A 13,924-nucleotide genomic window follows, 5' to 3' on the forward strand; every position below is an offset into this window, starting at 1 on the left:
TTGCGTTACAAATTTTGGAGGGCTTTTTCTCCTTTTATCCCTTATGAAAAGGAAAAGTTGGGGTCTACACCAAAAGTTGGGGTCTATTTTTTTTTACACTAGCATGCTGGTGTTGCCCCATACTTTTAATTTTCACAAGCAGTAAAAGGAAAAAAAGACCCCCAAAATTTGTAACGCAATTTCTCCTGACTACGGAAATACCCCATATGTGGGCGTAAAGTGCTCTGCGAGCGCACAACATGGCTCAGAAGTGAGAGCGTGCCATGTACATTTGAGGTCTAAATTGGTGATTTGCACAGGGGTGGCTGATTTTACAGCGGTTCTGACATAAACGCAAAACAATAAATACCCAGATGTGACCCCATTTTGGAAACAACACCCCTCACAGATTGTAACAAGGGGTATAGTGAGCCCTAACACCCCACAGGTGTTTGACAAATTTCCATTAAAGTTGGATGTGAAAATAAAAAAAAATAAAAATTTCACTAAAATGCTGGTGTTACCCTACATTTTTCATTTTCACAAGGGAGAATAGGAAAAAAGACCCCCAAAATGTGTAGCCCCATTTCTTCTGAGTAAGAACATACCCCATATGTGGATGTAAAGTGCTCTGCGGTCAAACTACAATGCTCAGAAGAGAAGTAACGCCATTGGGTTTCTGAAGAGAGAATTTGTCCGAAGTTGAAGGCCATGTGTGTTTACAAAGCCCCCATAGTGCCAGAACAGTGGACCCCCCACATGTGACCCCATTTTGGAAACTACACCCCTCATGTATTGTAATAATGGGTGCAGTGAGCATTTACACCTCACAGGTGTCTGACAGATTTTTGGAACAGTGGTCCGTGAAAATGAAAAATTGTATTTTTCATTTGCACAGCCCACTGTTCCAAAGATCTGTCAAACGCCAGTGGGGTGTAAATGTTCACTGCACCCCTTGTTAAATTCTGTGAGGGGTGTAGTTTCCAAAATAGGGTCACATGGGTCCACTGTTCTGGCACCACGAGGGGCTTTGTAAACGCACATGGCCCCTGACTTCCATTCCAAACAAATTATCTCGCCATAAGCTCAATGGCGCTCCTTCTCTTCTGAGCATTGTAGTTTGCCAGCAGAGCACTTGACGTCAACACATGGGGTATTTCCATACTCAGAAGAAATAGGGTTACAAATATTGGGGGAAAAACAGCATTTTAGTGAAAAAAAATAAAAATTAATTTACACATCCAACTTTAACAAAAAGTCATCAAACACCTGTGGGGTGTTAAGGCTCACTGGACCCCTTGTTACATGCCTTGAGGGGTGTAGTTTCCAAAATGGTATGCCATGTGGGGTTTTCGGCTGTTCTGGCACCATAGGGGCTTCCTAAATGTGACATGCCCCCAAAAAACCATTTCAGCAAAATTCACTCTCCAAAATCCCATTGTTGCTCCTTCCCTTCTGAGCCCTCTACTGCGCCCGCCGAACAGTTGGTATACACATATGAGGTATTTCCTTACTCAAGAGAAATTGGGTTACAAATTTTGGGGGGCATTTTCTCCTATAACCCCTTGTAAAATTTGAAAAACTGGGTCTACAAGAACATGCGAGTGTAAAAAATGAAGATTTTGAATTTTCTCCTTTACCTTGCTGCTATTCCTGTGAAACACATAAAGGGTTAACACACTTTCTGAATGTCATTTTGAATACTTGGAGGGGTGCAGTTTTTATAATTGGGTCATTTGTGGGGTATTTCTAATATGAAGTCCCCTCAAATCCACTTCAAAACTGAACTGGTCCTTGAAGAATTCCGATTTTGAAAGTTTTGTGAAAAATTGGAAAATTGCTGCTGAACTTTGAAGCCCTCTGATGTCTTCCAAAAGTAAAAACATGTCAACTTTATGATGCCAACATAAAGTAGACATATTGTATTTGTGAATCAATATATAATTTATTTGGAATATTCATTTTCTTTACAAAAGAGAGTTTAAAAGTTAGAAAAATGCTAAATTTTCATGAAATTTGGGGATTTTTCACCAAGAAAGGATGCAAGTAACAACGAAAATTTACCACTGTGTCAAAGTAGAATATGTCACGAAAAAACAATCTCGGAATCAAAACAATCGGTTAAAGCATCCCAGAGTTATTAACGCTTAAAGTGACAGTGGTCAGAATTGCAAAAAAGGGCTCAGTCCTTAAGGTGAAAAAGGGCTCAGTCCTTAAGGGGTTAAAGGCTCTTTCCCAGATAATCCTCCACTGAGGGAGCGTAATAGCGGTATTCAAGGCCTCCTCCCAATGATTCATATAACGGTGAGACGGAGGACCCCCATCCAAAGGAGCACTAAGAATAGAAAAGATATCAGAAAGAAGGCCTTTCATCTGTGGTCAAGAGCGGCACATACATTCAAAAGTGGTTGGTAAAGTAACCACATCAGTTACCAATGCAGAAGACATATAATGCCTAAGCTGGAAATAATGCAGCCGTTCGGATGAGGGAAGGCCGTGCCTAGAAACCAAATCCTCAAAAGACAGTTAAGCGAGAAAGAGGGTCTGCAACATCAGCCCAACAGAAGAGCCCCCTACCACCCCACTCCCTAACCATGCAGGTGGTTAAACCCAAAGGGAAGGCAGGATGATAGAGTACGGATTGTAGGGGAGAAAGAGTAGAAAAAAGCGTAAACTTTCTGGAGCAATACCCCCATACATAACGGGAAAAAGACATAGGCCCTAGGCCTGAAGAGACTGAGGGAGGAAGGGTGCACCACAGGAAGGTGTTAGGGTGTATCGGGGCCAACCACAGCTTCTTTAGCTCCATCCAGCGACTGTAAGCGTGATAAGTAGTCCGCAGCCAAGTGTCGTAAGTGGGCAGCCCAATAGTACTTAGCGACATCTGGAACCCCCAAACCTCCCATAGTCCTGCTAGCCATCATGACCGACATCGGAAGACTATGCCGTTTACCATCCCAAATAAACCGAAAAATGGCAGATTGAAAAGCAGGGCAGACAAGGGGACTTGGATGGGTAACATTTAAAAAAAGTACATTAGCTTAGGAAGTACCGTCATTTTAACCGCTGCAATGTGCCCAAAAAAGGAGATATACTGAGATCGCTACTTTTCCATTAGGGACCTAAGATGTTGGAAAGAGAGGATCAAAATTAGTAGCGTAGAAGGAAGAGTAGCGAGGGGTAAGGTCCAAGGTAACTAATAGCCGAGGGAGACCAACGAAAAGGGTAGGCAGAATGTAGCTCGGTGGAAAGAGGTGGAGGAAGGTTCAGTTTTAGAAAGCTTTTCCTTGTAGCCAGAAAAAACACCATAAGAGCGTAGAACCCTATAAAGATAGGGAGAGAGGGGGTGTGGCCTGGATGGCGGAGTGAGCGAACGCGTGTGGTGAGAGCTACCGCTGACCCTCGCTTCACCCTGATTATATCTACCCTGTTCGGCCGGTCATCTCCCTGCTGGTCCCTCCTGTGCTGCGGATTCTCTGGTGCTGTCCTCGGTCCAGTCCCAGCGGCTGTCGGTGGTGTGGGCGGCTTCCTTCCCCTGGACGGTCTGAGTGTGCGGGCTGTGCAGTTTCTGCTGGCTCTCCCAGGGTCTCTTCAGCCCTTCCTGGGGCTGGGAGCCCCTTCGTGGGCGGGGCTAGTGCTACCAGTACTGGTTGCTGTGGACACTCCCGCCGTGGAGTGCGGCCTCTGCTGTGATCCCTGGCTGTGGTGCAGCTCCTAGTGCAGTGGGACCTGTGTGGCTGCTGATTTATCCAATGCCCTTCCCTCAGGTTCTACCAATTGCTGCTTTGTGACACCCTGTGGTGTCCTGTTGAAGTCCTGGCCTCATTCTTCCAGAACTTTTGCTGGACTGCCTGATGAGTTTCCCTCCCTGCCTGTGAGTACCCTGGTGGGAAACATTTGTGCTTGCTGGGGCTTGTGGTGCATTGCCAGTTTATTAGGCCTATCCGCTCTGCTGTGGTGCCCTGAGCTTACTGGACTGTGTGGCTAGTGACTTTCTACCTGCTCTCCATGTGGCCCTATCAGCCATGGGTGGCCCCTGTGGTAGTATGAGGAATAAGAAATCCAAACTGAATGCTGAAGCCTCCCGGCCGACCTCTGACGAGGATGCCTACTCTGATGATGGGTCCCCCTGTTCCTGTGGCCCTTCCCAACTGGATCCTGGTGCTCAGACCCCGCTTGCTACTAGAGTCTCTGTGCAGGCGGCAAAAGCATTGAGCCAGTTTTCCAGGGCTCCCGACCGTCCTAGGGGTGATTCTCCTGATCCTCCGCTGTCCTTGTTTAAGGGATCTCCGACTCCGCCGCAGCAACAGTCCCCTGAAAGGCTTGTCTATGATGCTGCTACTATGGACCAGCGGTTCGCTGAACTTTTGGCTGCCTTCACCTCCTGCCAATCAATTATGGTGTCCAAAGTGGACGAACTGCGGCAAGAATTTATCCTATGACAGGAGACCCAAAAGATCTGTGAGTGCGCTGAAGAAGTGGAGCGCAGGTTCTCTACAGTGTAAGATACTTTACACCCGTTGCCAGAGCGGGTTGAATCACTGCAGCCTCAGGTTACAGGGGTGCTGAGCCACATAGATGATACGGAGAACTACCTGAGGCGCAATAATATCCATCTTGTGAACCACCCTGACAAGGTGGAAGGGAATGATCCTATGGTGTTCCTGGAAATGTGGCTGAAGGAGATTCTTCCAGCGGACACATTTTCTCCTTATTTCTCCATTGAGCAGGCTCACAGAGTCTCGGCTTGGCCTCCTCCTCCTGGGGGTCCTCCATGTCCCTTCCTGGCCAAGCTTCTACACTTTAAGGACAGAGATGCTGTTCTCCATGCAGTGCGGATCAAGGGCGAGGTCATTTGTGATGGAAGCAGAGTGTCCTTCTATCCTGATTTTTCTGTGGAGCTACGCAAGCGGCGGGTGCAGTTCACAGAGGTCCGCGCGAAGCTGCTTGCCAAGGGCTACTGTTACTCGATACTGTAGCCTGCTCGCCTGAGAGTGGTGGATGGGGCCTCTACTAAGTTCTTTACTTCTCCGACTGACGCTCTTCACTGGGTGAAGGCAGCCACCCCTGTCAGACCTCCGGATTGATCTGCCCGGGACTACCCTGCTTAAGACTGCTCTCCAAAGCTGTCATTAGATAGTGGTTAGGGAGCTAGATTTTGCCTTAGGGTCTCCATTGGTTCCAGTCTCCCTAAGTTCTCTCAGGGTAGTTTCTTTAGCTACCGGCCGTTTTAGTTTATGGTGGGGTGGTGGGTGGGTTTTGGTATAAGTAATTTTTAGATTCACTTGGCGTTCTTTTGACTCCCGTAGTTGTTGCATTAGGGTCTAGGTCTGCACTGTGTTAGGGTATAGATGTTTACTATGTCCCGCTTAGTGTAAGACAGGGTTTTCTTGGGAATGTTTTGGTTATGCCTTATTGCCTTTGTCTACATGTCTTGTGTTTGTGCCCTGTTTGTCTCTTTGTTGGCTGTGTGTGGTCCCGGTGCTCTGCCCTTCCTTGTCCTGACCCTCCTTTGGTCTTTCCTGTTCCAATATATTGTTATTTTTTTCTGATGGGGGCCCTGAAAGTGGTTAGTTGGAATGTTCGGGGCTTAACTCTAAGTTGAAAAGGCCCTTATGTCTAGACTTTGTGAAACGCCAGTCTCCTCACATTATTTGTCTACAGGAGACCCATATTATGGGTCAGAAGGTTCTTGCCCTGAAAAGGGCTTGGATAGCACGGGGCTACAATGCCTCCTATTCTAACTATGCTAGGGGTGTCTCTGTGTTAATTACCAAGTCCCTGCTGTTAGCGGTCTCTCAGACAGCCTGTGACCCCTTTTGGAAGGTTTTGTGATATTACATTGTTCTCTGGGTTCTTTCTCCTTTTGTTCTTGTCTCCGTTTCTGTGCCCCCTACTTTTCAGGTCTCTGTTCTGGAGCTAATTACTAACAAACTGTTGTCTTTTCCCTCTGATCCTGTCCTTTTCATAGGTGATTTCAGTGTGGCTACTGATCCTATGCTCGATCGCACTACCGCTGCTGACCCTGTCTCCTCCTCATTTAATACCTGGTGCTTGGCTTTGGGCCTGACCGACCTCTGGAGGTGGAAGTACCCGGCTGCATCTTCCTTTTCCTTTTACTCTGTGGCCCATAGGTCATTCTCTCAAATTGATCTTGCTCTGGTGTCTGAGGACCTCCTTTAGGTGGTAAGAGATGTTTCCTACACTACTAGAGGCATCTCAGACCACTCTGCTGGTAGTTCTCCTCCTAGGTCCTAGTCCCCCTTCTTATCTGGCACATGCACCCTGACTGGCTGCAGGCTGAAGCAGTTGTGGAGGCTCTGGGGGTTACCCATGCAGAGTATTGGGAGAATAACGCTTCTTACCCTGACCCCTTAATTCAATGGGATGCATACAAAGCCACGGGTTACGGGTGCTTTTGTAGCGGGTGTTGCGAGTCAGAGGAAACTTAGGTTGGCTATGGAGGGCAGGCTGCTGCAGGAAGTTAGTGCCTTGGAGGCAGGGTATGTTAGAGATCCATCTCCTGATCATGAGAGGGTGTGGGCCAAGGCTCAAAAGTCCCTTTTGGTTGTTCAGAAGCATAGAGTCCAGTTGCAGTTCGCAGATAGGGAAGCTGCCCTATTTGAGTTTGGGGATAAGAACGGGAAACTGTTGGCGTATATAGCGAGGGCTAGTCGTCCTGCTGCCTCTATCCCTTGTATTAGGGGCGGGGACGGTTCTGTGGTGGTTCACCCTCAGTTGATTAACTCTGTCTTCAGGGACTTTTACTCCTCTTTGTATGCCACTCCTAGGCCCGGTCAAGGGGAAAATTTGTTTTTCTTACATGACCTATCCCTTCCCATGCTTGGTCGCGCTCAGGCGGAAGCGTTAGATGCTCCCTTTACAGTTGAAGAGGTGGAACAGGCTATATGTGATCTTCCTCTTGGGAAGACTCTGGGTGTAGATGGGATGATAGGCGATTAGTATAGGATGAATGAGAAGCGACTGGCCCCTATACTCCTTAAACCTTTTCACTCAATAGCTATTGCAGATTCTCTTCCAGACTCTGAGGGAGGCATTGATTGTGGTGCTCCCTAAGCCTGGAAAGGACCCGTTGCTGCCTGATTCTTGTAGACCTACTTCCCTTTTGAATGTTGATATTAAGATATTGGCTAGAGTGCTGTCTACTCGCTTATATTGAGTCATTAACGCTATCTTTCATCCTGACCAAACTGGGCTTATGCCGGGTAGGGCTACTGATGTTAATGTGAAGCGCATGCAGCTCAACATCGCAGAAGTGGGGGAGGGCTTTCCTACTGGTGTGGTGGTTAGTCTGGATATTTGTAAGGACTCAGTTCTGTGGCCCTATCTGTGGGAGGTACTGGGTGTGTTTGGGTTTGGTCCCCAATTCTGTGCTTGGGTTCGCTTGTTATATGATAGTCCTAGGGCCCATATTCGCACTAGCTTGGATGTTTCTGCCCCCTTTCTCCTGGGTCATGGCACGAGGCAGGGGTGCCCGCTATCTCCCTTTCTTTTTGTGCTGAAGTTTGAGCCTTTGCTAGCTGCCCCTGATATATAGAACTATTTTCTTGCCTCCCAACTGGTCTATGCAGCGTGGTGGATCGATCTGGATCTATCGAACTCGGCGACCGCCTTGGCTAGAGCAATTATGGGTTCCTATGAAGCTCTCACTAACTCACTCTACAGGTTCACTCTCTCTCCTCCTTTCCTATTAAACAACAAAAACCGTGGTCTCAAATGGCTGGAAGTGCTCAACCCCAAATGCGGTTGTGCATTTATACTGGGGGAGCAGATCCTGCCCTTGTAGTCCGTTGGTTGGAGGTGTGTAAACTCCATATGTAATGCGCCTTGAACATTTTCTAGATAGCATTATGGTAGCACCTGTGAGGCCATGCACCTATATTAGCCAACTCAGGTGGGGCTTGCAGCTTGCCTCCCTCCTCCCATTGTGTGTGTGCTTGGCCACGCTGGAGGGTACCTGGGAGGACTCTGTGAGCCGACCTAATGCTACCGTAATTGCCCACTTGCCCCTGTTTTGCTTAACACGCACAGGTAGGTTTAGCGCTAGGTCCCGTGCCATTTGAGAAACCTTGGCGTTGGTGTGCGGGCTCTGGTATGTCCTTCATATAAGGATATACTGGCGAATGTCTCATTTTTAACATCAGTGTTGAGGGATAGCCAATGTCGCTGTATACATCTACCACAGTAGTGCACCTAAATTCCTGTATTGTATTCTCCTTTCCTATTCCCCTTCAACCTATAGCTAAAGTGTGGTCCTTGGTGTTGAGTAAATTTCCACGCGTGGGTATATATATATATATATATATATATATATATATATAGACAAAGAATAAGTCAGCCAGCACTTTAGTTGATACCAAACTATTATATGGACCTGGCCTACAGGTGCACGCTACTAGGCTAGATATACAGCAACAAAAGAATACAGCAGCACACTGCCAGCACAAAGATATAGTTGAAACATGAATATGCAGTTAAAACATGGAGAGCTATACAGCTATGGTGTAATAGATGCAAATGTGAAACTATGAAATAGTGAGGCACTTAGCTCGCAAATTTGTCTCCGCCGGCGGTCAAATAGCTTGGACCGACCCACCGCGATAAGGTGGCCTCATTGGGACGGACCCTACACTGTGAATATGCCTCTGTGTGAACAGTTCAGTAAGCATGGCAGGGTCTGGAACATCCAAGACACCTTATATACACACCTGAGGTGGGTGGGGTGCAAGGCCAACATGGAGGTAGCCACTCCCCCGTATGTGCAATACAGACAAAGAATAAGTCAGCCAGCACTTTAGTTGATACCAAACTATTATATGGACCTGGCCTAGAGGTGCACGCTACTAGGCTAGATATACAGCAACAAAAGAATGCAGCAGCACACTGCCAGCACAAAGATATAGTTGAAACACTCACATAGTTAGTATAGTTCCCCCACATTAGGTGCAGTATAGTTCCCCGCACATTAGGTTGGCAGTACAAGTTCCCCCACATTAGGTTGGCAGTACAAGTTCCCCCACATTAGGTTGGCAGTACAAGTTCCCCCACATTAGGTTGGCAGTACAAGTTCCCCCACATTAGGTTGGCAGTACAAGGTCCCCCACATTAGGTTGGCAGTACAAGTTCCCCCACATTAGGTTGGCAGTACAAGTTCCCCCACATTAGGTTGGCAGTACAAGTTCCCCCACATTAGGTTGGCAGTACAAGTTCCCCCACATTAGGTTGGCAGTACAAGTTCCCCCACATTAGGTTGGCAGTACAAGTTCCCCCACATTAGGTTGGCAGTACAAGTTCCCCCACATTAGGTTGGCAGTACAAGTTCCCCCACATTAGGTTGGCAGTACAAGTTCCCCCACATTAGGTTGGCAGTACAAGTTCCCCCACATTAGGTTGGCAGTACAAGTTCCCCCACATTAGGTTGGCAGTACAAGTTCCCCCACATTAGGTTGGCAGTACAAGTTCCCCCACATTAGGTTGGCAGTACAAGTTCCCCCACATTAGGTTGGCAGTACAAGTTCCCCCACATTAGGTTGGCAGTACAGTACCCCCCCTCCTTTAGGTGCAGTATAGTTCCCCCCCCCACATTAGGTGCAGTATAGTTCCCCCCACATTAGGTGCAGTATAGTTCCCCCCCCCACATTAGGTGCAGTATAGTTCCCCCCCACATTAGGTGCAGTATAGTTCCCCACAGACATACAGCCTTCAGCCATATACAGTGTATGGCTGGAGGCTGTATGTCTGTCTGTGTACTGCCCCACTTCACTGTTCCGACCACCACTCCTCCGGTCCTATAGGCCATAGCAGTAGGTCGTGGGACTGGAGGAGCGGTGGTCGGAACAGCGAAGATGATGATCAACTTACATGCCCGCGCATACTCCTCTTCAATGCTCCTCCGTTCCTATGGGTGCACGCATGGGACGTCCGTGACGTCCCTGCGTGCGCTACCTCCCGGCTGCCCCTGCATTTTTAAAGTTAATACGGGGCCACAGAAAGATAACAGGGACATCCTTGTGTCCCAAAATATCTTTATGGGACACAGGGATGTCCCGAATGTGACGGGGGCGATTAACAGGGAATGGAGATCCATGGAGGGAGAAAAATAAGATTAAAGTTGCCGCCAAAAAGCCAGGCCGAGGGGCGTACTTGTGTAACCAAGCATGAACCTGACACAAAAAGGGGATTTTGGCGGAGTTAGGGGCGTAAATATTGCAGAGAAGCAAGGGTTTAGAACCTAGGGAGCCCTCAACTATAACACAGCATCCTAGAAGGTCAGCATAGGAAGAAGAAATTTGTAGGGTACAAGAGCGAGAAACCAAGATCGTCACACTGGCCACCTTCCTGCCGGAAGAGGCGGAGAAAGCGAGCGGATAGAGATGTTGGAGAAACTGAAAAGAACCAGAGCTGTCAAAGTGTGTTTCCTGAATAAAAGCTATATCAACCCTCTGCATAACCAACTCCCGTTGCAAGAGGTGCCATTTATGGGGGGAAAGACACTTGGCCTTGTCGTTCAGGGAAAGACACTTGGCCTTGGCAAAAGAAAAAGGGAGAAGTGGAAGAAGCAGGAGGAGAAAATGCACTCACCTATACATAGTCAGGAACTACCCTCATCCAGCAGCGCCAACGACAAAGGGTATCAAAGGAGAAGACGGCCACCTCAGGGAAGCTATAAAGAAAAAGGAGAAAAAGAAAAGGGACGACACAAGGGGGGGGGGGTGTCAAAACGAACCCGACAGGACAAGACAGATATACACACCACAACACAACAATAAAACAACAAGTCAAGATAAACCAGTGACCACTTGGTCAAAGAAGAGGCAAAAAACTGTATTAGAAAGGAGGTACGAGAGCCCTCCAAAGTACCTTTCTGATTGGTAACGCCTCGGTAGGGAGATTAGAGAACAACTACCTGAAGAAATAAAACTGGCTCATAGAGGCTCCACCACCCACCAGGCCCTGCCAAAGGAAGCGAAAGTTATGATCACTAACATGGTTAGAAAATACATCAGCGATAATTATTCAACAGCAGAAAACAGGCAATATAACAATAAGTTGAAAAGTGACCATGGGGAGAACAGAAGAACAAAAAGTTCCACAGGCGTAGGGATATCCCACCAAATGCCCAGACACCATCTCACGGTGGAGAAGAAGGGGGTCACGGCGCCCTGGGGGGTGGGCGGAGTGTTTCTTTTGGCCTCCAGACCGCCGATTGCGGACTGGTTGCCACATTGGACGGGGGGGGGGGGGGGGGAGAGACCCCAGTCTAGCACTTGAGGGTCCATCTCTACAGGCATGCAAGGCAAAAGTTCCAGCGATAGGGAACATGGTTTTCCCGGAGGACAGAGAGCAGAGGTTGGAGAAGGCATTGCTTCCTGAGGGTGATCCATGAGAAGTCTTGGTAGAGCTGAATAGGTGCTCCGTCAAAGTCGAAATTCCACAAGGAGCAGGCCTTGGCTATGATAGTTTCCTTAAGTTGAAAGTCATTCATGCAACAAATTGGAGGACTTAGGGCAGAGGGCTCGCTGGGCTCTATCCAACTTAATTTTGTAGGATGGAGGTTCACCCAGGATAAGATTGAAAATGGCCTCCAAGGTGACATGTAGGTCTTCCTCCCGGGTAGCCTCAGGAAGGCCACGGACCCGGATGTTGTTAAGACGTCCCTGGTTATGCAAGTCCTCCATATGGTTATGCATGTCACAAAGGAATTCCGATTTGCGAGGCAACAGTGGATTGAAGCTAGCCCTGGTAGAATCATGGGTTTCCTCCAAACCCTCCATCCTGTCAGAGACGTGTTGCAAATCTTGGCAAAGGGAGATTTCAGCAGGGGAGGTATCCTGCACTTCTGCAATGAGTGACTGAAAGTCCTCCTTAGTAGGAATTTGCGACAAAAGCAGGCTCCAGTCATGGGATGCAGAAGGAGTAGCAGGGACCCCAGAGCAAGCCAGGTCTGATTCCGATACAGTGTCCCATGAAGGACCACCATCAACCACAGGTGGGACAGCTGGGGCTGCGGGCATAGAGGAAGGGCCACACAGGGCCGTAGAACAGGGTGCCCGCACAGAAGATCTCGTAGAAGCCATACTCGTAGGGGGTTTGGGAGCACAGGCCAGGGGGAGCAGTGAAGGTCCGGGCGGTGAGGCAGGTGGAGAGGCCCAATACAGGAATGTTGTCTGAGGGCCCTGGGGAGAGTCCAGAGAGGTCTGGGAGGCAGCAGGCAGGCCCGGGCTAGGAGGGGGCTGTGTGATTGTGCCTTTCACAATGGGGAGTTTGGAGGCCCAGAGAAGAGGGTGAAAAAAACGGTGAAAAAAGCAGGGGAGGGATGGCAGAGTCTTCCCCCACCGTGTGGCAGTCTGAGAGCTGTGGACTCAAGGAGACCCCACACAGGACCTTTGGCAGTGATGGCGGCTGCGTCGCTCTCTGGGTTTTCCCTGCAGTCTCCGGGCCCTGCAGAGGAAGTAGGCCCGCAGGTCAGTGTTGCTGGGTTCACTAAGGGCCTCTGATGCAGGAGAGTCAGGATGGCGAGCGGGTCTCAGTGCTGCCGGCGTCCACGGGGGTGAAGCACTGCCAGAAGACTCCCCGCAGGAGGAAGGAGGCTCAGAGTGGGACTGCAAGCCTGCGGCAGGCCCTGTAATGGCGGGGGGGGGACATCCATGGAGAGAGCCAACCGGGAGGGCAGGTATCTCCGGATGCCGCTGGTCACCGGAGGAGGTGGGTGGACAGCGCAGAATCTCTTGGGGTTTCTCCTGGAGGTTCTCCCCATAGGTTGGCAGGCAGTCAGAGCTAATTATAGCAGGCAGAGTGCCTCGTGGCACGGGATCACTAGCACTAAGCGGCCATCTTCAGCAGTGCATCGCCACAACCCTCCTCCATTTTAGATTCTTAAAACAAATACAACAATTATGATTATTTTCTGTAACACCCAATACTTATAACTGAGACTAAATTCATTGTCTGCTTATTTTTAGGAATACACAGACTTAAAAAAACCTTACCAAAAAGAAAAGTGGGATTTATGGCTAAAACATATGATCCCATTGCCCCAATAGCTGAAGAAATAAGTGAAGAAGCCTGTCTTCTATGCTTTGATGAGTTTCAGGTAAGTAGCAATGTCCTGTTTGATCCCTCTTCTAGCGTGGTCAGCCAAGTCCCTAGGCTAACAGAAGCACCTTCAACCATCCTAGTATAATAAAATGTATACAGATTTTTATTTACTTATGTATTTATTTATTTATTTTTATTATGTACTGAAACTTGTCTGATTACATTACAACTCAGCAGGCAGTATTTAATGCCGCTAGATGATATACATCATATTCTTCTATGACTTGTTTAGTTCACGTACACTTCTCAAAAAAATAAAGGGAACACTAAGATAACACATCCTAGATCTGAATGAATGACCTAATCGTATGAAATACTTTCATCTTTACATAGTTGAATGTGCTGACAACAAAATCGCACAAAAATTATCAATGGAAATCAAATTTATCAACCCATGGAGGTCTGGATATGGAGTCACACTCAAAATCAAAGTGGAAAACCACACTACAGGCTGATCCAACTCTGATATAATGTCCTTAAAACAAGTCAAAATGAGGCTCAGTAGTGTGTGGCCTCCACGTGCCTGTATGACCTCCCTACAACGCCTGGGCATGCTCCTGATGAGGTGGCTCCTGGAAGTCTGTGGTGCAACGTAGTGTTGGTGGATGGAGCGAGACATGATGTCCCAGATGTGCTCAATCAGATTCAGGTCTGGGGAACAGGCGGGCCAGTCCATAGCATAAATGCCTTCCTCTTGCAGAAACTGCTAACACATTCCAGCCACATGAGGTCTAGCATTGCCTTGTCTTAGGAGGAACCCAAGGCCAAACGCACCAGCATATGATCTCACAAAGGGTCTGTGGATTTCACCTCAGTACCTAATGGC

At 48.2% G+C, this 13,924-nt stretch overlaps 1 protein-coding gene across 9 annotated transcripts in view; it reads left to right on the plus strand.

The window, feature by feature from the left end:
• Nucleotides 1-13,924, plus strand: part of AFG1L (AFG1 like ATPase) — a 198,610-nt gene that overhangs the window by 62,281 nt on the left and 122,405 nt on the right. For all 9 annotated transcript variants that reach the window (XR_008891304.1, XR_008891303.1, XR_008891306.1 and 6 more), the window contains exon 5: nucleotides 12,963-13,093. Coding sequence is in view for 5 of the 9 variants with exons in the window: in XM_056566260.1 (XP_056422235.1) it covers nucleotides 12,963-13,093 (131 nt within the window). In the remaining 4 variants the exon portion in view is untranslated. The remainder of the gene's footprint in view (nucleotides 1-12,962; nucleotides 13,094-13,924) is intronic.

The sequence above is a fragment of the Hyla sarda genome, chromosome 3 (assembly GCF_029499605.1).
Source record: "Hyla sarda isolate aHylSar1 chromosome 3, aHylSar1.hap1, whole genome shotgun sequence".
Classification (NCBI taxonomy): domain Eukaryota; kingdom Metazoa; phylum Chordata; class Amphibia; order Anura; family Hylidae; genus Hyla; species Hyla sarda.